Raw genomic sequence first — 26,695 nt, 5'->3', positions numbered from 1 at the left:
TATGTCTACCAGATGCTACAACTATATCACATAGTTTTATTAACATGAGTAGTACCACTGAGTTTAGTGGCATTGTAGTGTTTCAGGTAAAGAATAGGCGATGAGCGAAATGGAATTCCCTGACCCAGAAGTTTTGTTTCCATTATGGAATACCTGCCTGTTCTACAAGTATCCCATGGCCCCCGCTCTGACAAGCCCATTGGAATCAAGAGTGGCGATTGAGCTCAAAAATGTGTAGAGCTGCTCAAGCGAAAATATTCCTACATGGGTGAATACAAGGCCTGCATGACTCAATCGAGGGCCATTTTGAAAAAGCTGGCAAAGAGTGTCTTTGGACTGACCACGCTCTGTAGTACAAATGTTACAACAGAACACTGTAGAAATGCCTCGTCTCCCTGAATTAGCAAAACCATCTCTGGGAAACAGCCTTCTCCTGAACATTCAAAGACTCTGCTGTGCAACTTCTCATCACAAGGCATGCAAGGAGCGGCCAAATTCTACACTGCCCTCTTTGTTTATTTTTAAGTGCACATGCAGGTGAACCTTTTAGGTAATATTCTATAAATCGAAGGCTGCTGTTGCAAACTACCTATTTGGCAATGATTTTTCTGGGTATAAAATAGTTCTCAACAGGGACCCCTCTCCTGTACAAGGTCCACCTGTCGCTTCACTGGATTCTTCCAACCTCCTATTCACAGCAGTGAAATCTCGTGGGCAGGTTTGTCCTGGATGACATCTAGTGGGGAGCAATTTCTGTTCCAGCAGGGTGTGGGAGGCAGGGACTTCAATATGCAAAAACATTAAAACTATAACTGAAATGGTATCATATTGCATAGGCACAGAATCCATTTAACACATTTTAAAACAGCCCCTTTTGGCCACAAGGTGTCTCAAATGACGACCTCGAAACTATTTTAGGCAGGTACCCTTATTAAGCATCGGTTCACACCCAGAGCCAAGGTAACAGTCGAGTGATTCCCAGCTGCAGCGCTGAAGAGATCTGCCACTCCGGGCTGGTAGCAGGGGGAGAATCTCCTAGAAATCTTGGAAGTCTCCTCGAAATGGGAATATGCGGGCTCTTAAATCGCAAGTGCCTGTCGCAGGTTCTGGCTGGGCACGGGTGATCTCATTTCTGGATTCGATCAAGGAAGTCACACACAGTTTTTGTCCTCACAATCAAGAATACTGGCCAATACACACACACACACCTACCAGTCTAACAAGGCAGCAACAGTGAATCTGTTTACAGTTCATGAATCACTGAGAACGAAAAATGTATGGTCAGTTAAGTAATCTTGGAACTACAGGGTGGTCAAACATGCATTTCTTACCAATCACTGACGGTATCTTGGTCCAGTGACCAAGGAGATGACAAAGCCATTGCAAAGACCCACCATTGGCTGAATTTGTTTTTAACCTTCCTCTTTCCAGTCCTTCTCTCTTTCCAGTCCTTCAGGATGAGCCTTTGGCTGTCAGCCCTTGAAAGCAGGCCTGGCTAGCTCCCTTTCCTAAAAAAAAAGCAGGCCTGGCTAGCTCTCTTTCCTGAAGGTCTCTACCAGTGAATTTTCAGAACCCTTAAAACAATCTCTCAAAGTCAAGATGGCGCATCAGGAGGGGAAACACAGGAGATATGCAAAATTAATGCAAAAGGGACCACCAGATTTGGCATGTGCCAAGCTTTTCCACAGGAAGTGGCAAGGTCTTGCTGTGATAAGCAACTCTAAACAAGAGAAAGAAGCAACATTAAAACATGCACTGATATGGGAAGAGGTGGTGGCGGTGGTGGGCTGTGTGCTTCACCTCTGAGGTTGTTGTGACAACAGTACAATTCATGCTTCCCACGCTGCGAGGAGTGAGAGATTCCTGCTCTTGGGGCAATGCTTCTTCATTCAATTCCAGCTCTCTTCCTTCCCGCACCCGTCGCTACAGATCGTAAAGCAAAAGGCTTTCCCCACCATTCCTGCAAATGGTGTCGCAGAGACGTGCCCAGCAGGAGGAAATGCAGGCGTAGAAGCAAACACTTAAAAAGGAATGTTAAAAGCTGTCTCGGTCCTTCCTGAGCTGCACCACCCGGTACCAGGTGGATCTTCTTGAACGAAGTGGGGGTGGGGGGGAGAAGAGAGGGCGGCCTTCGCCTTGCCCTTTCCCACCCTGCGAACTGCCGTACGCGCAGAGCCTTGGCGAGGAAAACCATCCCACACAAGCTTTGCTCCACTAAACTGGAAGCCCGAGGAGGCGGTGCGTCAAAACACCTCCGATAATGGTCCAAACGACGACCACGACTGAAGTGCCATCGATCCGGGCAAGAGCCGTCAAACGCTGCTACTGCAAAGTTTCCGTTCATTTCAACGGTGCCGGAACAGTCTTCCACTGAAAGGAAGGACCAGCCACGAGGCAGGATTGGGCCGGGGAAGAGGTGTGGCCACAAGCCAAAATGGTCGTTTTCATTGTGACCAGTTATTCAGGTAGAGAGGGGAATTCTCAGGGAAGGGACTGGCGGATTTTGTTCTTTGCCAGAAGCTAAACCGATCCTACATTCAAGTCTTCGCTTCTGCTTCACTCTCTTTAGGACACACTGGAACAACGGATGCTTGGGGAGCCCATCTGCGTGAGGACTTTGTCCAGCCACTGCAATGGGCCGTTCAGGTGAAGCTCAATCCAGCAGGGAGTACTTGTGACGGTCTGCCGCCTGGAAATCACAAGGGGGAAAAGAATTACTGACATGACAGCCCATTTCCCACGATAAAAGCGCAGGGCGGGGTGGGCCGGAGGAAGGAGGTCCCAAAGTCCTGTGTCGAGGAAAATAACAACCCTACGGCTGTATAGTTGCCGGTTCAGTAAAATTGCCTATCTGAAAGTGTTCATCACTTGCTCTTGCTGCTAATCCATCGGGGCGGGGGAGAGGCAAAGGCCCCTGACAAATGAAGTCGAAGACCAGCCCTCCGGCTAAATACTGTGACCTGCCAAGTGCTTGGCAACCCTGGTCAGAAACAGGAGGTTTATGGAGCCCCTGAGGAGCGGCTGGTAGTCAGGCTCTGTTCAGCTGGGTGGGTCGCAAATTGTGCAAACTTTAGGGTGACCATATGAAAAGGAGGACAGGGCTCCTGTATCTTTAATAGTCGCATAGAAAAGGGAATTTCAGCAGGTATTATTTGTATATATGGAGAACCTGGTGAAATTCCCTCTTCATCACAACAGTTAAAGCTACTAGGGTGACCATTTTAAAAGAGGGCAGGGCTCCTGCAGCTTTAATGGTTGTGAAGAAGAGGAAATTTCATCAGGTTCCCCATATATACAAATGACACCTGCTGAAATTTCCTTTTCAATACAACTGTTATAGATACGGAAGCCCTGTCCTCCTTTTCATAGGGTCACCCTAGCAAACTTGGCAAAGAGGTACCTTGGGGCTCTGCCCAACAGGCCCTGACATTTCACACGCATGGAAGTCTCTCTCCATAGCCTTGAGAACTAGAAACGTGCTTTCAAAAACAGTTTCCCAAAAAAATAAAAAAGAGGGGACGGAGGCTTTGCAGGACGACGCTTTCCGTAGCTCAGCCTCTGGAGGCCACGCACAACTGCTGCCTTGCTCCAAGGCCTCCCTGCAAGCTTTGCAGGCCTCAGGGAGCCGCCCCCCCTCCCAGCTGTCCGCCGTGCTTCCCAAAGATCTCCCTGAGCACCACCCAAAGCCATGCGGGCTACCCTATAATCTTCCAAGTGGGCCACCACACCCGTTCCCAAACTGGGAGGGGCCGGCCACAGTCTACGCCGGGCCGTAGGAGAGGGTCGCCCGGCCGGCTGACTTTGCGCAGCTCCACGGCTCCCCCAGTCCCTCTTTTGCCTCCAAAGCCCGAAAGCGGCAAAAGTGGCTCAGCTGACTGGTTCAGGGAGGGAGGCTTTATTATGCTGGGACGGAGACTGCCGGACGCCATCCCTCGTGACCCCTTCGAGAACTCGCGGGAGGATGGCGGGTGCACGATGCCAAGCGCAAACCCTGCGCTGGACTGGGCTACAATAGCCGGACGAGGGCCAACTTCTCCCCACCCAAGGCAACCGGCTCATCTGGATCTCATTAAGAGCCCTGGCTGTCGGCCAAGACGACAACGCAGCCCGGGCAGGGAGTGAGCCCGTTGCAAAACAAAATGGACTCCAGACATCTGGAGAAACGGCAAGAGGTAACCCGAGAGCTCCGGCTCAGACTCCGGCATCAGCTGCTCGATGGAAAGGAGGGACTGCAAAGCTGCAGCTGAAAGCAGCGCTCAGAAGCTCGCTGAGCCCACTGAACAGGAGCACGGGCTTCAAGGAGCGACACCGCAGGACACCCTTTGGGAAGCTGTCCGGGCGCCTTCTGCCTGCGAAAGTCCCATGAGCCTCCGCCCAAGCCCTCTTTGTATAGCCACAAACATCCATTGCATCTCCACGCTTCCGCCTTCTGCTTGCAGGCTGCCTAACCCAGCTGCTCCCCCTCTTTCTCGTATGCTACTGCCATTCCTCACGTAGTAAAGTCCCTTTATTGCCTTGTTTGCAGAACAGCCTCATAGAATCATAGACTCATAGAATAGCAGAGCTGGAAGGGGCCTCTTAAGGCCATCGAGTCCAACCCCCTGCTCAATGCAGGAATCCACCCTAAAGCATCCCTGACAGATGGTTGTCCAGCTGCCTCTTGAAGGCCTCTAGTGTGGGAGAGCCCACAACCTCCCTAGGTAACAGATTCCATTGTCGTACTGCTCTAACAGTCAGGAAGTTTTTCCTGATGTCCAGCTGGAATCTGGCTTCCTTTAACTTGAGCCCGTTATTCCGTGTCCTGCACTTCCGTGTCCTGCACTCCTCCCTCCCTCCCCAATTCCCTGGCCCTCCCCATGAAATATAAAAGCAAATTTAAAAAAGCAAAGACCTTGAGAGGCGGTTTGAGCCGCTAGGATCCCCTCCCCCCCACATACTAGCAGGGCCACAACCTGGAGACTTGGACCAGCCTCCTCTCTCCACGCTTTGGCCTTGCAGAACATTCTGCCTGTTGGGGCGCAGCCCTCCACGCTCGTCCTCAACACACTCCGCCAACTCTGGGCACAACAGGTGCGCCCCTCCCCTTTCTTGGTGCAGTGGGAAGGGAGGGAGGGAGGGAGGGAGGAAAGCAGCCCCCAGGGACCCCCAGAAGAGAGAAACCCTAGGACGTCGCTCTCTCTTCTCTCCACACTCTCCGCCTTCTGGACAAAGGCGCTACCTGTACTCAGCACCCCAACCCTTGACGAAGCTCATCCGGATGGTGCACATTCTGGTCAGCTGATAGACTGCCTCGAAGCCCTGGTTCACAGACTGGGCCAGAAGGGCAGCAAATTCCTGGTTGTTAAAAATCTTCAAGTTGCATCCTGTTGAGAGAGAACACAACACCAGGGCAAATATTAGCATGTGACCAGGGAAGTACACACACACACACACACACACACACACACTTACTTTTCTATTACAACTTCTCTATTCTTCACCACCCTGTTGCAATAGACAACGCCATGCTGCAAAACCCAGAACTTTTCACAAAAGGCATTCAGGATAGTAAAAAAGGCACACACAAAATTGTGCAAACCCTGGCTAAAACTATTTGCAAAGACGAATGTCTCTTGAAGAGAGAAAGAGGAAAGCTTACTAATATTATAAAAGTCTCATTCTCTCCCACAAACCAAAAATCCCATTCAAAGGTAAAGTTCCTACTAAATAGTAGTTCCAAAGCTTGCCTTTTAAAAAAAGAGGGTCAAGCTACACAGAATATTAAGATACACAGTACTTTTTATTTTCCGTAGTTGGGTGAATATCTATATTGCTAAATATAGCACATATTCCAATGCTATTCCAATGTTTTACCCTTAAAGGCAGACTAAAAATTATTTTAAATAAATAAAATATATGAATGTCTTAAGATTTGGGTGACTGCCTAATTAATAAAATGGTCTTATTTTACGAAAATCCACCTTGGACATCAAATAGATACACTTATTGAGAGATGGTGGCCATTTGCTAACTTTTGGAACAAGTAGGAGGACAAAATGGAACCATATATTCCCACACACACCCCAATCTCCACCCACCCATGTCATAACAGACCATTAATCTGTTGATAAAGCAATTGTTTTCTTACATTAGCTCTGATGTATCTCCTGAAACTTTTCTTATTTTTTGTAAATGATCTGTTACACTACAATGAAGATTATGACCAAAAGGCAGGCAAGCCGTGAAAATGAGCAGCAGCCATCAGTTTCTCTCAGCAGGGAGTTCCAAAGAGCTTGACCCATGGCCGTAACCATACTGGCAGTACTTCCACAACATACTGAAGTTTAATCTTTGGGGCCGGTGTCTCCGGGGTGGTTGCTCTCAACATGCATTCCCGGGAGCCCTTGGAAGCTTATCAGCCCCCCCCCCCCCCCCCAGTAGAGGGGCACAAGATGCCCTGAAATGGCAGCCGATTCACCACAACTGATCCCCGCCTCTCGCACTGTGGGCTCTCAGGAGAGTTCCGTTCCAGGGCAGGCTTTTCAGTTCATGGAGAGCAATGGTAACACCCAAGAAGCTAAGGCAGTGCCCAGAATCCTTTGCAGCAACCTGTGTTTCATGGCAGAGGTTTATCAGGAAAGACAAGCTGATGTCAAAATGGTTCCCCGGAGACAGAAAATATAAAGGGTGAATGGAAGGCCTGCTGCAGCTGTGGGGAAGCCACCAAGAACACCTCTCCACATAGAATCATAGAATAGTAGAGTTGAAAGGGGCCTAAAAGGCCATTGAGTCCAAAGCCCTGCTCAATGCAGGAATCCACCCTAAAGCATCCCTGACAGATGGTTGCCCAGCTGCCTCTAGGGTGAGACAGCCCACAACCTCCCTAGGTAACTGGTTCCATTATCGTACTGCTCTAACAGTCATGTCCACTACCAGGTAGGTAATGCTGCAAATTAAAACCAAGGTCTGACCCCAGGGATCAATCTCATCTGCTCCCATCTCCAGCGAGAGACTTGGGGTGGCAGGGACCAGGGGAGCTCTCTGAGCATTGTGCAGGAGGGGGATGAAAACAACACACACACAGTTCGGGTGGGCAAACCACTCTACGGAATGCCTCCGTTTCCAACCCCCTATGCACTCTTATTACTCGCTCAACGGTTGAAGGAACTCCTCCTTTCAAGCCCAAGTTTCCCATGCATGGGCCCAGCCGCAAGCTAAAAGGACACACACACACACACACACACACACACACACACACACACACATATATATATATATTCACAGCTGTTTTGGAGTGCAAGGAGGTAGAAAAACAAACGCTCCCGGCTGTCAAATGCGTCCCAGTGTGGCCATGCTTCCCTCAGACTCCTCAACCCCAACCAGATGAACTCTGAAACCTGGCATGTGAGAAGCTGCTGATGTAGGCATGAGCCCAGGGTCACACTTGGAAGCCCCTGCGTCTTTTCTGACAGCAGGGTTAGATGGCAACTGAAAAGGAAAGCTCAGTTCCTAGATCTAAAAAAGTATCCCTCCCTGGCACATGTGAATATGTTGAAGTATTCCAGACCTCTGTTTTCAATTAAGTATCACAGATAAACCCTACAAACAATATACACTAGAACACTGTTAGCCCATTATCTATTTTTGATGACGCACAGAAACAGTTATTGCATAAGGACCTAATTTTGTTGCTATTAGCAGGGGCAAGGAAGAAAACACCTCCGTGTTGGAAAACGAGTCAAAGATTTGCAGCGAGTGGATGGCTTTTAATAATTTGGACAGTAATTTTAGCTGAGAAGTTAACATAGCATCATAGGTTAATCAGAGGAATAATGAAAAAGGACACTGAATGGAAACGTGGCTTCCCTTCATGTATTGTGCTAATACATGCTCTGCCGACCGGCTTCCACCAAATCCTCAGTCATATTTCTGGAAGGGAATAATAGCTAGGAAGACTGGAAACTGAAATACAGGGATGTTACTGGTAGTAATAGATGGTGAAGCTTATTTCATAATTATAGATTTCATCTCAAAGTCTCCCGTATCTCCTAAGATATCTGTAAGGCAAGCTGTGCATACTATGTACTTTTGATGCTTGGTTATATGTTAAAGTCTTTATGTACCTTAGAACAAAAATGAAATAAAACATATCCCGCTGCCGGTCCTTTCTGAAATGAAGACACACAGGCTCAGTTCAGACAACATGTTTCTCAATAGTGGTTTTAGAACAACTCTACAGTGGAGTTTTTACACCACCGTTGAGAAATGTGTTGTCTGGAGGGAAAACTCCACCCCAGGGTGGAGGTTTATTTTTGGAAAACACTCCATGCAGAATATCCATGCTGCGCAGGGGAGAGTTCCTGCACAACCGTTGTGTGATGTGTAGAGGGCTCCATAGAGTTTTCCGTTGCGTTGCCTTTTCTCACTGGCTACAGAGTTCCCTGGCAAGAGCAGCGAAAGGAGCAAGTGCCGCTCTAGGGATTTTTTTTTTTTGCAGCAATGGCTGATGGGATACCATCAGGAGGGCTGGGTGAGGAGACAGGGTGGAGGAACCGTCAATCAAACATCCCGTTGACTTTTACCCAACTCCATGGGAGCCCACAGTCACACAACGGTGGAGTTAGAACATGTTGTGTGGGGAGAACCTCCTAAAAACACAACCGTTGAGTGGAGTTTTCACACTGCGTTGACTAATGTGTTGTCTGAACTGAGACACAGAAGGACTTTGAGATTAAGGTTAAGGGCCCCCGTGCATAAAGACTGCCCCTGCCACTGAAAAACTGCATGATTTAGGCCTCAACTAGACCTATCTGGTCTAGCGTGACGGAGGGGTGAAGATCTCACGATATTTCTCTCGCAAGATCTCCCCGTTTACACGCTGCGCATGACGACTTCGGAAGGAGAGGACATCACACCCGCCATTTTGGGTTTTTTTTTTTTTGTTAAAGAAGAAGAGCGCATGAATGCTTGTACGCAAAAGGTAAGTTTTTTTTTATTTTAAACAATTTTCCCCACTCCCCCCACCCCCCACGGACGCAGAGCTAATCAGGAGCTCTGTGTCCCATGTGTGGGTTCTGGCTCCTCATGAATAACCATGAGGAGCTGGGACAAACTGCGACGCCCGTGGAAAAAGCAGGCTCAAATCATCCCTCCCTGCTCCTGGGATCCCCCGTGCGTCATGTGGATGCACAGGGATGATCCCAGGAATCGCCCTGAGATATCGGCCCGTCTAGCTATGGCCTTTGTCTACCATAGTTGCTGAAGATTATTATTCTGTCTTATTTCTTCTGCTAACTGTAGTGCACGTAAGTAACTATGTAGAGAACTGAAGTCTTTCCCTGTTCCTGCTAGAAATATTATTCAGCCACCTTTCTGACTGTTCAGATTTCACCAGATATTACACACACTCTCAATCTTCAGTCATAACAACTAGAAATGTGTTTTTTTCCCTATATGAAAGCTGAGGTGTGTGTTTTGCCCCTAAATGCATCATTTGAGATTTTCATTATCTATAGTGATAAATAATAGGAAAAGAACTATAATTAAAAGGAAAAGAACTATAATTAAAATTCGTACAAAAGCTTGAAAAGTGGGCCATCTTCTCCTGTTGGGTAGTACAGAACGATCGGAAAGAAAAGAGGATTTTGAAAATTCACTTTGATTATGACTCTGTTGTTACAGTCTTGGTCCTCTCTGGGATTACTGGATATTCAGTCTTCTGTTTCTTTATTTGCAGACCAAAACAGAACAAGAGAGAGGAAAAGGGAAACTAGAGGTATGAAGGAGGAGGAGAATGGGGGGTGGTATAAAATTTTATGGGTCAGCTGGACAAGGAGTCAGGTCACCACGTCACAGCAATTACTGTTGAAAAGGGGATGATACGGTTGAGACCAGAGCGTTTTGGACGTTCTGTATGCCATTACGTTTGTGCAAGGTTAAATCTACTGAGCCGGTTCTGCTGCCTTGTCCTCTCTCAGGTGGAGAGCAAGATTTTGAGGCTGGTCAAGCCACTTAGCAACTTGTTCAACATGTTGCATCTCAGCTGCAGGCATCTTATTCGGAGCCCACTGGGCTGGACGTAACCAAGGGTATAGAGAGCGAATGACAATCCGCAGACTGTGCCTTGTGTGTGGTTGATCTTTTGCTTGACATCTTTCAAAACGAACAAGCAAACAGACCCTTTTCAGTTCCAAACAGGCACGTAAGAACAACCGCTGCTTCTCCACCAAGCAGGGCTGTCAGAGTAGTTCAGTCTGACCAGTAGGGAAGGGGAGCAATGAACGTTGTTTTGAAGGAGTGGAGAGCACAGCCAAAGAGAGGTTTGGGGAAGCTGAATCCTGCACCCAATCGCACAATTTGGGCGTGTGCAGAATCATGGAAACGCACCAAAGCCCTTCTGCTTAAGTCTGATTTTCCCCTGGAAAGTTCGCCGGGGCAGCTTCCATCCAGACAGTTGTGTCCCACCTGAAGATCCAACAAACGCTGCAGCAGCCAATTCTCCCAGGCCGCTCCCTGGGCCTTCGCCAGGACAGAAGAAATGGCCGCAGATATGCAGCAATGAACAGAAGGGGAGCCACACTGAGTTACCTGGTGGGATCTTGCACACGGTGGCTGGATGCCAACCGTAGCGCTGGTTGCAGTTGGGAGACTGGACAAAAATGGCGCTGTCGCTAAGGCACTCGGCAAAGACCTCCCCTCCGATGTAGTATAGCCTCACTCCTCTCCCTAGGAAAAGACAAAGTCAATGGCGTCAGGGCAACCGGTCGAAGGCAGCAAGGCACGCGGGCTGAACTCATCCCTCTCACTCCACCCCTAAAATGGCTGGCCCAGCGTCCTTGGGGCTTCCATTAGTTCACTGTAGACATGGTTGACTTAGGATTTCAATTTTAACCCACCCTCCCTTCAAAGGGCAACACACTCTTTAATTGACCTTCACAGCCACCCTATGAAGTAGTTCAGGCTGTGAGTGTGACTGGCCCAGGGTCACGGAGTGAGCTTCATGGCTGGAGATGATTTGGACCGGAGTCTCCCTAGCCGGAATCCAGCACTTGAGCCTCTGGCTCTCTTACGCTACGAACTGCTTTCCAAAAAGCAAGTAATCTTGTTTTTAACCACCAGGGGTAGGAATCGAGAGGAATTCAATTCTCTGAAGGATCCTTAAGTGATGAAATCTATTCACAGCGGTTGCAGCACAGCCCATTTTTCTAAAAACGGCAGTCGCGGGGTCAATCTTGTGTTGGACTCCTAACAACACCGTCCTATTCAGTTCCCACACAGTTCATTGTCTCCAAAAAGTAATTTGCTTGTCGGGAGAAAACTGGTTGTCTGAGTCTGGCCTATCATAGCATAACTCAGGCGCAGCTCCATAAAAAGCTTTAACTCTTTCAGAATTGGTAGGAGATTTGACAGGTGGGCTTGCAAAGTCATTTGTAGTCTTGCAATTGAGCTTTTGAGCAGACCCAATGGAAGAAAGTCAGGCATTCAGCCTCTATTTGTGAGAGAGAAGGAAAGAAAAGTAACCTCTCGTGCAAGCACTGAGTCATTACTGACTCTTGGAGGGACGCCCGCTTTCGCTGACGTTTTTCTTGGCAGGCCTTATAGCGGGGTGGTTTGCCGTTGCCTTCCCCGGCCGTTATCACCTTTCCGCCAGCTAACTGGGGACTCATTTTACCGACCTCGGGAGGATGGAAGGTTGAGTCGACCCGAGCCGGCTGCCTGAGAACCAGCTTCCGCTGGGATCGAACTCAGGCCGTGGGGAGAGTTTCAGCTGCAGAAACTGCTGCTTTACCACTCTGCGCCACACGAGGCTTCGTGAGAGAGAACCAGCTCTAATAAATGGAGATATCCGGGTTGTAGAGCAAAGAAGATTGAGAATTACAGAAATGTCATGAGAGCCAGTGTGGTGTAGCAGCTACAGTGCTGGACAGGCAATTGGGAGACCACTCAGCCATGAAGCTCATTGGGTGACTTTGGGCCAGTCACTGCCCCATCCCACAGAGTTGTTGTTGTGAGGATAAAATGGAGAGGAAGAGAAGGATCATGTACACTGCCCTGGGCTTCTTGGAGGAAAGGTGGGATGGAAACATAACAAATAAACAAATGTGTTCAAAATGTTAAATTTCCACATACTATGTACACAACATAAGTAACAAAACCAGCCCATTTCACGTGATTAAAATTGAACTGAATAATCAAAGCTAATCCAAGGAGCTACGAAGCCCTCTCAAGGACAGGCGGGCTGCTCCTGCCCTACTGGAGTGCGTTACAGGGGAGCCCACTGCCCAGGGCAACCCCAACCCAACAAGAAGACAACAGATGCTACCAATGTGCCGCCTGGTGAGTTCCACCGCTGCATTGCGGTTCACGTTTGACAGCAATCCAAGGCAGAACCGCTCCGAGTTGGAAGGGTCGGTGAAGCCGTCCACGGTCATCGAGGGCTGAGAAGCGTGGAACGTCTCCCCAACTCGCTGGTTGAGCTCATAGTAGGATATGGAACACCAGAACGCTGGTTCACAGTAGGTTACAGGTTGCAGGTCTGCAGGAGAGAAAGAAGAGGAAAACAGTAAGATCCAGCTACAAGAGTATTCCTTCTTTGGCAGTGTTTGCCACCCAAAGCTCTTGAACGATTTCCAGTGAGATTCCAAGTAGAAAGTAGCGCTATGCGCCTCCCTTGCCTGTTCAAACGGTTCCTTTAATCCTTAAGGTGGCTAGGCTCTCTGGGTGCTTCCAGAGAGAGGGATCCCAGCGAGACCAATCACCGCTCTTCTGCTATCAGCTATGAGCACAAGTGCATCTGACCATGAGGACCTCTGGCACCTGGTGGGGTTTTGGGTGTGTGCACCTTGCTATGTTCTTATCCACAAGGTGAGCTTGACGGGGGCTGTGTGGGCGGGATTTCCCCCTTCCCCTTTCATCCCCTCCACGTTGGTCATCACTCTCAAATTGCCCAAATTGCAATGAAAACAACAACAGCCCTGCAGCACAGGGAAAGAGGATGGCAGCTAAGCTGTAAACATGGCTACAGATTGGGTGTTTATTCCCATCCATTTCACCTGAGAATATTCGATCTCTAGTCCTTTCACACCCAGATAAAACCAGACAACCCATCTAGTCAGTTTCACAACCTGACATAGTTGGTTTCACAATCTGCACCTCTGCACACCTCAGAAGTAAATGCTGCCGATTTATTAATCTACTACTTAAATAGCTAATTGAAGTGTGTGGGTTGAGGAAACGTCATTCCAGGAAGCAATTATTTAAGGAAAAAGACTGGGGGTGCAGGACACTGAAATGAAAAATGCACGGCAAGCCATAGAGAAAGGATGCCCCACCACCACCATCCACCTCCCCCAGGGGCAGCCGTGCCTCAGTGGTGCATTTTCCTGTCCGCACCTGCCAAGGGATTGTGCTGCTGTGCTGCTGTCTCCCTCCTGAATGGATTTTCTATAGTATGAAAAAGGACCTAAGAGGTGTTGCGAAGATACAGGACGATTACAACTGGCAGACCAGGTCATCTGGACCCACTGCAAAACTATGTGAAAAAGGCATTAGAATTGCACACTACAAGCCTTGTCTGGAAACACCTCTGCCTGGGATCCTGGAGAGCAGCTGCCACTCAGTAGCCCTAAGAACTCTGTTCCCACAGCGGCCAGCCAATTGCCTATGGGAAAGCCACGCGCTGAACATGAACGCAATGGTATCCTCTCACTCAGATTCCACAGCCACTGAAATTGAGAGCCATATTGCCTCTGGTCTGGAGAGAATATAGAGCCACCGCTAGCCAAATTGCAGGGATTCGTCTAATTCCCATTTTTAAAGCCGTCCACATTGGCGGCCATCACAATTCCACCATTTAACTAAGTGCTGTATGAAGAAGTACTTCCTTTTGTCTGTCCTGAACCTCCCAGAATTCAGCTTCACTGGATGACCTGATATTGGGGCTGGATGAACAAAGAGTCTGACCTGCAAAGAGGCAGCTTCCTGCGTTCACCAAGAATGCGCCCCACATTTGGGTGGAGAACTGTAGCGCATGATTTGCATTGAGAGAGTATCAGGCGCAACCCCTAACCTCTCCAGATAGGGCTGTGAAAGGTCCCTTTCAGACCTTCCTAACCTGGTGCCCTCCAGACATGTTGGCCAACAATTCCCATCATTCCCAACCAGCCCCGCTGGCAGGGGAAGACCGGGGTTAGAGTCCCAACACATCTGGAGGGCATCCAGTTAGGTAAGGCTGCTACAAGCAACACTGAGCAAAATGGACCAAGGATCTGTGTCGACATAAGACAACTTTTTATGTTCCTACATTATGGCTCCAAATTGACCATTTCCTCCCCGCTCCTCTCCCAGAAATCGGACTGTTTGCAAAAAGACATCCTATTGGCTCAGCATTTTGTGGCTCAGCAGCTACAATGTCTGTGAACAATCATGACATCTGAGCTGCTCAGCCAATCACGGGCAGTAGCTTCACCACCACAAAAATTCCTTCTGCATTGTAGTACAGATATATTGCATCCCCATGCAATCTCCACGCGTGGATTTCAGGTTTTAAGCCAGGGGTGGGGAATGTCCAGCCTGTGCCCCAATCTGCCCCCACCCCCAGATGTCCCGCCCCCTTCTCTCAGCTGCCAATCATTTGGTGGTGTCTTAACCTATTCTGAAAGGTTGAAACACCCCTCCTACGGCTTAGTTGCTGGTTCATTTTCTTTGCCATCAAAATCAGTCCTGACGGCTCATGCGCATTTCAGGTTGTTCGTGGGGACACGGGCACATCCCAGGTACAAACACCTCTAGGAGTTCCAAGTTACTCACAACTTCCACAGGAGTCGCAGCAACGTTAGTCTTGAGTTTAGTGAACCGCCCAGAGAGCTCCGGCTATTGTGTGGTATAGGAAAATGAAAGGAATCTCTCGTGCAAGCACCTGAGTCATTGCTGACTCCTAGAGGGACGCCTGCTTTCGCTGACGTTCTCTTGGCAGACTTTATAGCGGGGTGGTTTGCCATTGCCTTCCCCAGCCGCAGTTCCCTTTCCCCCAGCTAGCTGGGTACTCATTTTACCGACCTCGGAAGGATGGAAGGCTGAGTCGACCTGAGCCGGCTGCCTGAGAACCAGCTTCCGCTGGGATCGAACTCAGGCCGTGGGGAGAGTTTTGGCTGCAGTAACTGCCGCTTACCACTCTGCGCCACAAGAGGCTCTAATTGGGCGGTATAGAAATGCAATAAATAAATGAATAAATAAATGTTCGGTGGCTGCAGCGAAAACAACCAAGAGCCTTGTGGCACCTTAAAGAGCCGAACGCATGCATCATGCGTCATGGCATGAACTTTCATGGACTAGAGTTGCATCTGATGAAGTGGACTCTAGACCACGAAAGCATCCGCCACAATAAACGTACTCGTCAGATGGCACAAACCTCGATGTTGTTTTAGTTACCCACAAGGCATTCAAGAACTTCCTTGTTGCCACACAGTTGTCCTTGGAAGTGTGAGGAAAGAAAATGTTTTAAGGAAAGTAAAAAATGATCATAGAATCATAGAATCGCAGAGTTGGAAGGGGCCTACAAGGCCATGGAGTCCAACCCCCTGCTCAATGCAGGAATCCACCCTAAAGCATCCCTGACAGAGGGTTGTCCAGCTGCCTCTTGAAGGCCTCTAGTGTGGGAGAGCCCACAACCTCCCTAGGTAACTGATTCCATTGTCGTACTGCTCTAACAGTCAGGAAGTTTTTCCTGATATCCAGCTGGAATCTGGCTTCCTTTAACTTGAGCCCGTTATTCCGTGTCCTGCACTCTGGGAGGATCGAGAAGTGGGATTGCTTTTGTCCCACAGTCAAACAGGTGTGGTGAGATTTTGAAACAATAAAAAACAAAATCCTGAAAAATCTGTTTTCTGGGGCAAATGTGGGATGAGCCTACACACCACAAACAGCAGCCCCTCTGTATCAAAACCTGTGTTAGGCTATTAATGTTTTCAAAGCACCCAAACATATTTCTAAGAGATCTCCATGAACGTGCTTTACCCACCTCTGCTTCACATTCAATACTTAGGCCATTACTGAAGCATCATCACACAGAACCAACCATACAAATGTCAAAAGAGCCCCAAATTGTATCATCCTTACCCAGATTATTGTGTGCAGGGGACATTGGATTTGGAGATAAATTTGGAGAACCTAGGGAAAGAAAAGGACAATTATGGTAAGCTGCTACCTGCTAAATGAGAGAAAGTGACATGCTGTATTACTTTTAGAAGACAGATCTCGTTCATCTCCACAACAATCCCTTAAGGAAGTTCAGCGTTTCCATTGTACAGATTGGAAACCGCGGCTGAGAGGCAGGAACCTCTCCAAATATGTACCAAGCATTTTCAGACATGATGAAGTCAAGCTTACATCGTAACATGTCCCAACATACCTGCTGCACATCCGTTACATGTGTACATCCCTTTTTCCATTCCTCTTATGCATTTTTATTTTGCACTTTATTATATTATAAACACTTTTTTATTTTAAAAAGGTTGGGAATCCTGGGAGTCAACGAAGCGCTAGAAAGAATAGACATATGTTTCGCAAATAGATTGGGCACACATAGGGTATATTCAAAGCCAATGGCAATGCAAGTAATTACACCCCAAAGACCTCATATACATTTCAGAGATTGACCACATTACCCATAATTATACACGCCAAAAATGTAGTGTCGTACAGGCCACGCATGAGACCTACTGAAAATCCCACGCCTGCCTCCTTCCACCTGTATCATTATGGTAAAGGATGATAAATGCAGCATCCCCCCTTTTAGAATCCCACATGCATTCTTCAGCCTAAGCTACGCACAGGGAGATGGTAAACTTAATATGCCATTTGGATCAGGTTAACTTGTTCCATTCCCCTCCAAACTCTCCCTTCCTGGGCTTTGGTTTTAGTGTCTGCTGTTGCTTTCCTCTTCAGCTGCAATGGAAAGAAGAGGCATGTGGAGCAGAAGAGGAGGAAGGACAGAAGCCAAGTGGAGAAAAGTCAGTATAGGGCGGGCAAGAGCCAGGCCTTGGGAGAGAAGAGGATGTACCCGTTGAGTCTTCAAGCCCGGGGGCGGCGGTAAATCTGCTAAGAGGAGACGAGAGATGAACACAATTCCATCAATGCTGCAAAGTCATTTTCAGTGTCATCTACCTGCATCCATACTATGATTCATCTGAGGGTCACTGGTTTCTCCATCCTCGCTCAGATAGCCAGGTGGGGGTGTCTCTGCAGGGGTGGGGGGGAGAGGGAAAGAGCTGTCAAAACATCCAGCAAATATCCAGGGGTTTATAAACAACTTTGATCAAAATCCGCAGGCCAGACCTTTTTTCCTTGAAAGACACAAAAAGGGGGCTTTATCCCTTATAGCAACACTGCCAGGTAAGGAGCTATTGATTCCCATTTTACAGATGTCAGAAGACAACTGAGGCATGACCAAGGACCAGGATTTGGAAAAAGAAACTTGTCCTGTGGGTATCACTGTCTCTCTTTGTCCATAGAAAGATTCTGGGGCTTTGGAGTAAGGTGCCACCAATATGCTGGTAACACCCAGCTCTGTTGCTCTTTGTCACCTAACACTTAGGAAGCAGTCAAAACCCTCAAAGGTTGCCTGGGTTTGATAATAGGGTAGAAGAAGTTGAGGTTAAACCCAGATAAGACGGAGGTGGTGTTGGTCAGAAGAAAGCCTGACTCGGAGTTTGGGATTCAACCTGGGGCTGTGCCGCCCCACAAGGATCAGGTCTGTAGCTTGGGAGTGCTCCTTGATCCTACGCTGCCCCTGGATCTTCAGGTAGCAAGGAGTGCATTTGCACATTCATTTAGACATATATTTATTTTGGAATATAAAGCCCAAAGTGGTGTACAGCAGATTTTAAATTAATACATGGTTATAGAAGCACAGCAACATGTAGGCAAGTTCATGGCTGGGAAAAGCCGGGGTAAACAAGGAAGTTTTTAATAAATTGTAGTGCACCACCTTAATGGCTTTTTAGCCAACAAAGTGGTATATAAAAGTTAAAAATAAATACATAAGCAAATTGGAGTATCTGTATATTTGTCAAACGCCATCCTTCACCGTGCGCCTTCATTCAGTGTCAAGAAATACTTTTGTAAGCCGCCATGAGAGCCTTTTGGCTGAATGGCGGCATAAAAATCCTTAAATAAATAAATAAATAAAATAAATAAATAAAGGCAAACACAACGTTGAATTCCCACCGAAGATGGCCCATATAAGAAGTCCAGAAGTGACACCCTTCCCCCCACACCAAAATGCCCTCCAGATGTGTTGGACTGTAACTCCCATCATCCCAATGGCCATGTTGGCTGGGAACAATGGGAGCTTAAGCTCAAACACATCTGGAAGTCACCAGGTGGGGGCACGCCACATTAGTACTGCTGTTAACACCGCTTTCGTTGCTGATTTTACATGGTGTGGAGCAAGTGGATAGGGAGACATTTTTCTCCCTCTCTCATAATACTAGAACCCAATGGGGTCATCCCATTGGTGGGAGATTCAGGACAGATAGAAGTACTTCTTCACACTGCACGTAGTTAAACTATGGAATTTGCTACCACAAGATGTAGTGATGGCCACCAATTTGGATGGCTTTAAAAGGGGGTTAACATGGATGAATTCCTGGAGGAGGCCATCAATGGCTATGAGCTACCTCCAGTATCCAAGGCAGCATGCCTACATACACCAGTTGCTGGGGAACATGGGCAGGAGGGTGGTTGGCCACTGTGGGAACAGAGTGCTGGACTAGATGGACCCTTGTTCTGATTCAGCAGGGCTCTTACGTTCTTAAGATTGAAGGGCATTTGCAAACAGTGTACCTAGTCCATCCACACGCACGCACGCACGCAGGCACTACGAAGGAAAAGGTCGCCATTTATTTATTTATTTATTACATTTCTATACCGCCCAATAGCCGAAGCTCTCTGGGCGGTTCACAAAAATTAAAACCACAGTACCCAACAGGTTAAAACACAATAACACTCGTTTCTGGGGAAGTCGTACAATACCTGGAATGTAGTTGCTCTGAGGCTCTATGCCTGCTGGGAAGTTCGTGTTCTCTGGAATGGAATGGCTGTAGTCATCTAGCGGGGGGAATTCAGCTGGGATATCTGCATGCCTTGGAACCAATACTGGAGGTAATACTGAAGAGACAAGAAAAACAAGAGCGACATCAGCAACAAGCCTATCTATGAGCCGAACGTCCGGCAAAAAGCCTGGCTGCCCCTCCATCCTTTGGGCTTCTGATTTCCCAGCAATGAGCCTCCTGCTCAGCCCACCTGCCCCATCCTAAGGCCTCCCAGGGACCCGCAGTACCTGGCGTTTCCACTCTTTGATAGTGATACGGATTGACGCAGACTTCATCCTTCTTCATGTTGAACGCGTATTCACACATCTCCATGGCACGTAGTTCGTGATGGCTATGAAGATCCGGCCACCGCCACAGCCGGCAATAGATGACGTGGGGGAGACCCTTTCGGTGGGACACCTGCAGCCGCCCATCCAGCGATCTGAATTTTGGAAACACAGGATAATAATGAAGACGAAAAGCCTGAATAGGTTGGTTTGGAGTTCCTACACTTTTATGGCAATTAGAGAGAAATGATTCCCTGAAACAAGTTCAGCTAGTCACAGTCACGTATCTGTCCAAATAACCAGAACGAGAAAGATTTGCTTCTCTGATGTTGTTGTTCTTAAAAATCAAGGAACAACCCACTTCAACAGGATCCAACCCATAACACAGCTGACAGAGCTTCACTTTGAGTAGGGTATGTACCACAGAAAGAAGGGGAAAGAAGTGAGATGTTGCCCCCTCAACAACAACAAAAGCTACTGAGCCATTGGGTTGTTATTTACTGCGCATGTACTTAACTCTCACACACGTCCACCCATAAATAAATTTAAGGGGGGTTCTCTCTCTGGGCAGCAGCAGAACAGATAAACTCAGCTTTGTAAATAACAGAAGTTACTAGCCTGCAGAAAGTGTTAGTTGCCGACTAGCAGAGACGGGAGGAACATAGAGCCAAGGCTGGCATCAGTACCCGGCATTCTTGGGCAGTTGCCAGGGCCCTGATGGATGCCCGAGGGCCCACTTCCATTTTTTCCTAGTTGGTTCGGTCAAACCACCATTTTAGTTTGCCACCATGCCCCTAGGACCATCCCTCTGGGGCACAGTGGGGAATTAAAATTGTGGGCCCCACCCCCTGGCCCACAATTCTCTCAAATCTGGAGCCGGTTCTGGGGTGAGCTCCGTCCCTCCTGCGGCAGCTCATTCTACGATGGCTGTGAAGAAGGGGTTTTTCCATCCTCTGACAGCCTGTTATGTTTCTGTGCTGGGCGCAGAAGCGAGGTAGAATTGTACATCCCGTTTCTGCTAGTCCCACTCACTCAACTGCATGCAATCCCTGTTCACCTGTGACTACCGGGCTACTACTTTCATACAAGACTGGACTCAATAAAGGCATTACAACCCACACCAAAAAGAGCCACGCAATAATAAAATGCAACCAAGAAATTAACATATAAAATTAAAATCTATTCAACTGATTTTATAGGCTAGAAATTCTCAGTGCACTCATTTATTTTCCTTGATTCATAGGGATATGAGCCAGCTTAACTTCCTGTGTCTAGAATGCTGGGGCTGTAAAACTCTTCCCTGTAGAAAGAGTACGATGAGTCCTGTAGTCACGGGCATTGTCAGGCCTCAGCCCACAGGAACTTTTTCTCTCTGCTTAAAGAACACGCAGGGGGCAATTTTCAAGGGGGATTGCATCTGGGGAGGGAAGAGTCAACCCTTCTCTCCCCACAGGTGTAACACACACACACACACACAAACACACACACACACACACCAAATCCCACTCCCCTTGGCTTGCTTTTGGATTAGCTCATTGGTCCTGTTCAGACAACACGCTAAGCCATGGTTAGGCAAGCAACCCTTTAGAGCAAATGGTGAGTAAGTGCATTTAAACCATGGTTATGTAGCCATCACAGTTAGGAATGGTTCATGTGACACACTAAGCCATGGTTCACACGGCACGCTAAGCCAGGTTTAGTTCAAAATGCTTAACTACCATGGCTTAGTCATTTTTTTGGAAATTCATTTGTGGTGCAATAGTTGCTTTTTTAGGTGTGTGTATAGGGTGTGGGGGACTCATGAAAAACTCTACCACTTCACTGTCCTTTTTGCATCCCCCCCCCAATACCACTGAGGAGCTACTGATTGGGAATTATCTGGGGCAGGGTGCAAATTAATTGCATAATTTATTTTATTTGAAGTGATTTGAATGAGAAATTAATTGGCTGGCTTAGGCTTCTGTGAAATTTAAATACATCCTGGTAATTATTTGCAAATTACCTGTAGGTTTGCATCCTATGGGTCTAGGCACCAAATCTTTTAAGTGCCTACTGTGCCTGTAACACCAGACTCCTTTTGCAGAATGTTTTATAACAGTTTTCATTTTAAGAAGTGCAACGTGACTGATCGTAATGACAGAGAACTTCTCTTAGCTTAAAGCAGAGCAGAGATGAAGAAGAGAATTTCAGGAGTGGAGAGTAGCCACCACCCACATAGCTCTCAAAGAGGCACATTCAAGAGACTGCCGACAGCAGGTCCAAGCAAGAAAGACCACTTCTGTTGCACCTGCTTTTCCCCGGTAGGTCAGGATTAAAGTGACCAGGATGAAAGCCGTTCTGAGTGGCCGTAAAAACCATCAGACCCCAAGGTCAAAACCAGTAGAAATAAGTTGTCAACATGAAGCGAACACGGTGGCTTGACTGCACCCTACTTTGCTGTTCCCTTACCCGCCACTTAAGCAGTGTCTCTGGCTTGCCAGCATCATATTCTGGGATGGAACTCAGGCCAGCTGGGATGCTGTCCCACACCCACAGCTGACTGGCAACGTCCCTGTTTCAGTGTTCAAGCTTCTCATGAAAGGTTGCAACACTGGCCATTCCTGTCCAGTGCTGGGAAATGCCATTTCCTAGGGCAGGAAGTCATGTTCACGCACTGGTTATCTCTCGGTTGGACTACTGCAACCTTCTTCTCTCTGGCCTTCCTTCGTCTCACATCAGTCCGCTGGTCTCTGTCCACCACTCTGCCGCTAAGATCATCTTCTTGGCCCGCCGCTCTGACCATGTTACTCCGCTTCTGAAATCTCTTCATTGGCTTCCAACTCACTCCAGAATCCAATATAAACTTCTCCTGCTGACCTTCAAAGCTCTTCACGGTCTAGCTCCTGCCTATCTCTCCTCTCTCATCTCACACTATTGCCCCGCTCGTGCTCTCCGCTCCTCTGATGCCATGCTTCTCGCCTGCCCAAGGACCTCCACTTCCCTTACTCGGCTTCGTCCTTTTTCTTCTGCTGCCCCTTACGCCTGGAACGCTCTTCCAGAACACTTGAGAACTACAAACTCAATCACTGCTTTTAAAACTCAGCTAAAAACTTTTCTTTTCCCTATAGCCTTCAAATATTGAGTTTGTTCTGACTCTATACTGTTTAGCTTCACCCTACCCGGTGCCTGTTTACACTTCCCTGTGCCTGTTCGCATTCTCCTTCCCTCTTTATTGTTTACTACAACTTATTAGATTGTAAGCCTACGCGGCAGGGTCCTGCTATTTACTGTGTTATCTGTACAGCACCATGTACATTGATGGTGCTATATAAATAAATAATAATAATAATAATAATAATAATAATAATAATGTTTGCTCCCATGAGCTAAAACTGAACCCAACCAAATGCCCTGAATGCCCCCTCCCCATGTGTCGAGGAGATGCGGGGAAAACCTGCTCACCTGCAACGCACTTGGGAAGGTGGAGCCCCATGTGGTTACTCTGGGCTGCTCCTAATAATAACAATAACAATAATAACAATAATAATAATTTATTTCTTACCCGCCTCTCCATTTGGATTGAACAATAATAAGTATAAGACCAGGTAGGGAAGGTGGGTTCATTTAGGCAACTGATGTGCCACAAACATCAAACGGAGGCATGTGTGAGCAGGCGGGCTAGTAACCACTGTGAGAAGATTTTCAAGGGTGGCCTACATGTTTGTATTTTATTAGCCCTGGAACCAGTTTTATTCCAAAACATGCCACACTATGTTTGGCCAAAATAGTTCCAGGCCTAATTAAAAGCAAACGGATAAGCCCCACAAAGACATGGCAAAAAACGTAAAACAATCTTCCATCTCCTCAATAAAACTAGGACTTATTACGGCACTAAACCAACTCCTTTTCCATTTGTCCAGCCTCCAGTTTTCTCTGACCTCGATCAAGTTGCTAACGAGCGAGTGCGGGATGAATCATTTCCTGCACCACAACCGCATGCTGCATCACAGGAGAGGCTCTCGCAGACTTTCCCCATGGGTCAGATGCACCTGATGGCAAAAAGACTTGCTCTTCACTAATCAAAACAACCCCCCACCCCAGTTTCCACAAAAAGAGAAGAAGAAAAAGAAGAAGAAGAGGAGTAGTAGTTTATGCCTCTTGAGAGCAACAGATTGTGCTTTTGCGGGGGGGGGGGGGGAAGAAAGGTGAAAAGGACAGCAAAGAGACAACTGAGTTAGTTTTATAGCTCTGACTTCCTTCATTATGACTCACCATCCATAGAGAAAGAAAGTCCAGTTCCATAAACAGATAGAGAATGCACGCCAAACAGCGTGGGAAGGATAAACGGCTTGATAACGCATTTGCAAAAGTTAATTGTTGCACAATGCATAGATATCAAAGATTACTTGCAAACATCTGGATTTCCACTTTTTCTAGAAATGCAGGGTTTTTAAAAGCAATCTTATTTTCAACACCGCACGTCTAAAACTTAACGCAAACGTAGATGAGCCCTTCTGCTTCTCTCGAACAAAGCACAGGTCAAGACACACACAAAACCCAGTAAAGGAATTTAGGTAAAAAAGCCAAAAGGCACCTACCTCCTTCAGCACAGACCAAAACTAGCATCTCTACATGAAGGAAAAAAACCTCATTCTTACCAGGCTTTCTTCCTGTGGGGTCTTTTCTGTGTTTACTACAGCTTCTTTAGATGGCAACCATGTGATTTGTAACTGAAAACTTCTCTTCTGGGCAATACTCCATAGAGCTCTATAAAACAGCCCCATCTAGTGGCTGCATTATAGCGTATTGCTGACTTTACACACTGGGGATATTTTGCGATAATTTTAAATAGTGCATTATTTATTGTCTTTTTAAAGGAGAGTTTACTAGGGGAAGGTGCAGGAGACATCCTGGAGGTGGACAACATCATGTAAACGACTCACAAACGTCTGTGAGTGGCCAATCATGAGCATGCAATAGATATCTCATGTAGAGAGGTTCATTATGTTTATCATGTGATTGTGTCTCCCAGGCTTTTAGATTTCATTCAGTGCTCATTTTATTTAGTTATTTTATTACATCTATATCCCACCTTTTTTCCTCCAAGGAACCCAAGGCAGCGTACATAATCCTCCTCCTCCTCCTCCTCTCAATTTTATCATCACAACAACCCTGTGAGATAGGCTGGGATGAGAGTCAGTGATTGTCCCAAAGTCACCTTTATAGCCGAGTGGGGACAAGAACCCAACACCTTCCAACTCCCAATCCCAATCCAACACTCTAGGTCACTACATTCACAGTAAACTGACCTGATCAGCACTTCCCAGACTAAAATACAGACTGCAGCAACATAGCTGTCCTTCACTTTTTGCACTTCTCCAAATGCTGTAATGCCCACAAAAATCCATATTTTAGAATCAAAACACATACAAAAATAATGCAAGTTTTATGTGTGATGGATGGTGGATGATGGGAGCCGTAGTCCAACGTATCTGGAGAGCATCAGGTTGGGGAAGGCTGCTTTACATCACAGCACTGATAAGATTAGCATCAAGGGTCTGTTAGGTACTTCTAATGCCAGGAGATCTGGACGTATCATTTGTAAACGAAGTAATCCTAGAGCAACGATTTCATAATCCCTATTGCAGTATCCAAATGACATCACACACAGAGACATGAGGAGGAAAAAACACACACAGCCAGGATTCAGATCACGAGATCCAATTTTTGGAAAGAGAGAGAGAACACTCTCCCAGAAGGGACCACTAGTGGCAGAAGGAACAGCTTCTTCAACAGGATACAAAGGCCCCACCTGTAAACACCAAGTTCTACATGAAAAACCCCAATATCACAGCAATGGACATCTACTGCATTAGTACAAATACCAGAGGACTCTTTAAACAGAACATTGTTGCTTATTAAAGAAACAAAGGAGGAAGGTGAGAGCCAGACACTGCACACACTGGATTAAATTTTGCAAGATGCAAGGGAAGGACCCAGATCAAATCTATCTACAAGTACCTCCTCTAACATGGCATTTGCCAGCATCCACTCAAACACAGGGCCACGTACAAAGTTATCTGTCCATCCTGCCAACAGCCTTTATGGAAAATAGCTATCACTTTTCCCAATAGAGCGAGGGCACCTATAATTTTAGCATAACAGAGGCCTGACCTAAATCATGTAGCAGAATTAGAGGGCAGAGTGGATTATACCACTTGGGACGATAAATGTTCTTTGAAAAATTCCTGCCACAAAAATCTCCAGTAGGCAGAAAACCAGCATCTCAGGAAGAAGTGCTAGTTTTCTATTTGTGGGGATTTATAATTTCAGGAGGGGAAACTTAAGGGAACATTCCCCCCTCCACCTGTAGTCTGACATGGCACCGTTAATTCTATTTCCTTTTGCTGCATGAGTAGAGCAGAAAAGGCATGCTCATCTCGAACACCTTCAACGTCAGAAGAATGGTTACGAGCATCTAAGTGGTAGCTGAATGCATGAACCAACTCCACTGAGAAGCAGGGCCCTGGAGGCAAGAGTGAATCATAGAATAGCAGAGTTGGAAGGAGCCTACAAGGCCATCGAGTCCAACCCCCTGCTCAATGTAGGAATCCACCCTAAAGCAGCCCTGACAGATGCTTGTCCAGCTGCCTCTTGAAGGCCTCTAGTGTGGGAGAGCCCACCACCTCCCTAGGTAGCTGATTCCATTGTCGCACTGCTCTAACAGTCAGGAAGTTTTTCCTGATGTCCAGCTGGAATCTGGCTTCTGTGGCAGCACATTCACACATGCTGCTCGTCACTTGATGCTGCAATCACCAGGAGGCACAAAAGCACGCATAAACCAGTCCAGAGATTTCAACACCATGCAGTTTCAAACGTAGTGTTCATTCTTCTCTGCTGGGCCAGAGACCAGACTGTGTTTTTCTGTACGGTGGGAAGCAAGAAGTGGACACGCACAAATGTTGTTTGGGGGCGGTGATGGAGTAAAGGCAAATACAACTCTTCTTCCAAACCCCACATTTTCCTGTGACTAAGGGCTTTGCTTTGGACACCCACTCGCCCTCTGAAAGAGACACGCGCGTGTGCGCACACACACACCTCAGCAAAACCAACTGGCTTGCACATATGGGACAGCCAATCACTCCCCCTCACCACAGCAGTACGTCTGTTTACTAAGAGAGACTGTACCCCCGAAAGTCTGCTTCGTGAGAAAAATAATCCAACTCATCTCTTTCTCTTTTTTTAATCACAAAACTAAACCAAAAACACACACAATGTGTGCTAGAAACAGTCCAAAGCTCTTGCTGTTATTTCCTTTATTCAAATACCGTAACTTCTGCTATTCGCAGACCATTCTGT

General features: G+C 47.2%; 1 protein-coding gene across 2 annotated transcripts in view; it reads right to left on the bottom strand.

Moving 5' to 3' along the window:
* Positions 1–807: 807 nt before the first annotated feature.
* Positions 808–26,695, bottom strand: part of SMAD3 (SMAD family member 3) — a 69,684-nt gene continuing 43,796 nt past the window's right edge. The window contains exons 1-9 of one of the 2 annotated variants that reach the window (XM_063142848.1): positions 22,799–22,823; positions 19,319–19,512; positions 19,012–19,146; positions 17,143–17,217; positions 16,096–16,146; positions 12,302–12,514; positions 10,567–10,704; positions 5,219–5,363; positions 808–2,689 (exon numbers count right to left, since the gene is read on the bottom strand). In XM_063142848.1, coding sequence (XP_062998918.1) covers positions 2,566–2,689; positions 5,219–5,363; positions 10,567–10,704; positions 12,302–12,514; positions 16,096–16,146; positions 17,143–17,217; positions 19,012–19,146; positions 19,319–19,403 — 966 coding nt within the window. In that variant the 5' untranslated portion in view covers positions 19,404–19,512; positions 22,799–22,823 and the 3' untranslated portion in view covers positions 808–2,565. Of the gene's footprint in view, positions 2,690–5,218; positions 5,364–10,566; positions 10,705–12,301; positions 12,515–16,095; positions 16,147–17,142; positions 17,218–19,011; positions 19,147–19,318; positions 19,513–22,798; positions 22,824–26,695 lie in introns of those variants that run through there. The other variant, XM_063142846.1, reaches the window with a different exon arrangement.

This window comes from Elgaria multicarinata, chromosome 16, assembly GCF_023053635.1.
Source record: "Elgaria multicarinata webbii isolate HBS135686 ecotype San Diego chromosome 16, rElgMul1.1.pri, whole genome shotgun sequence".
Taxonomy (NCBI): domain Eukaryota; kingdom Metazoa; phylum Chordata; class Lepidosauria; order Squamata; family Anguidae; genus Elgaria; species Elgaria multicarinata.
The sequence above is the reverse complement of the archived record's forward strand: the minus strand, read 5'-3'. Positions and strand labels throughout refer to the sequence as shown.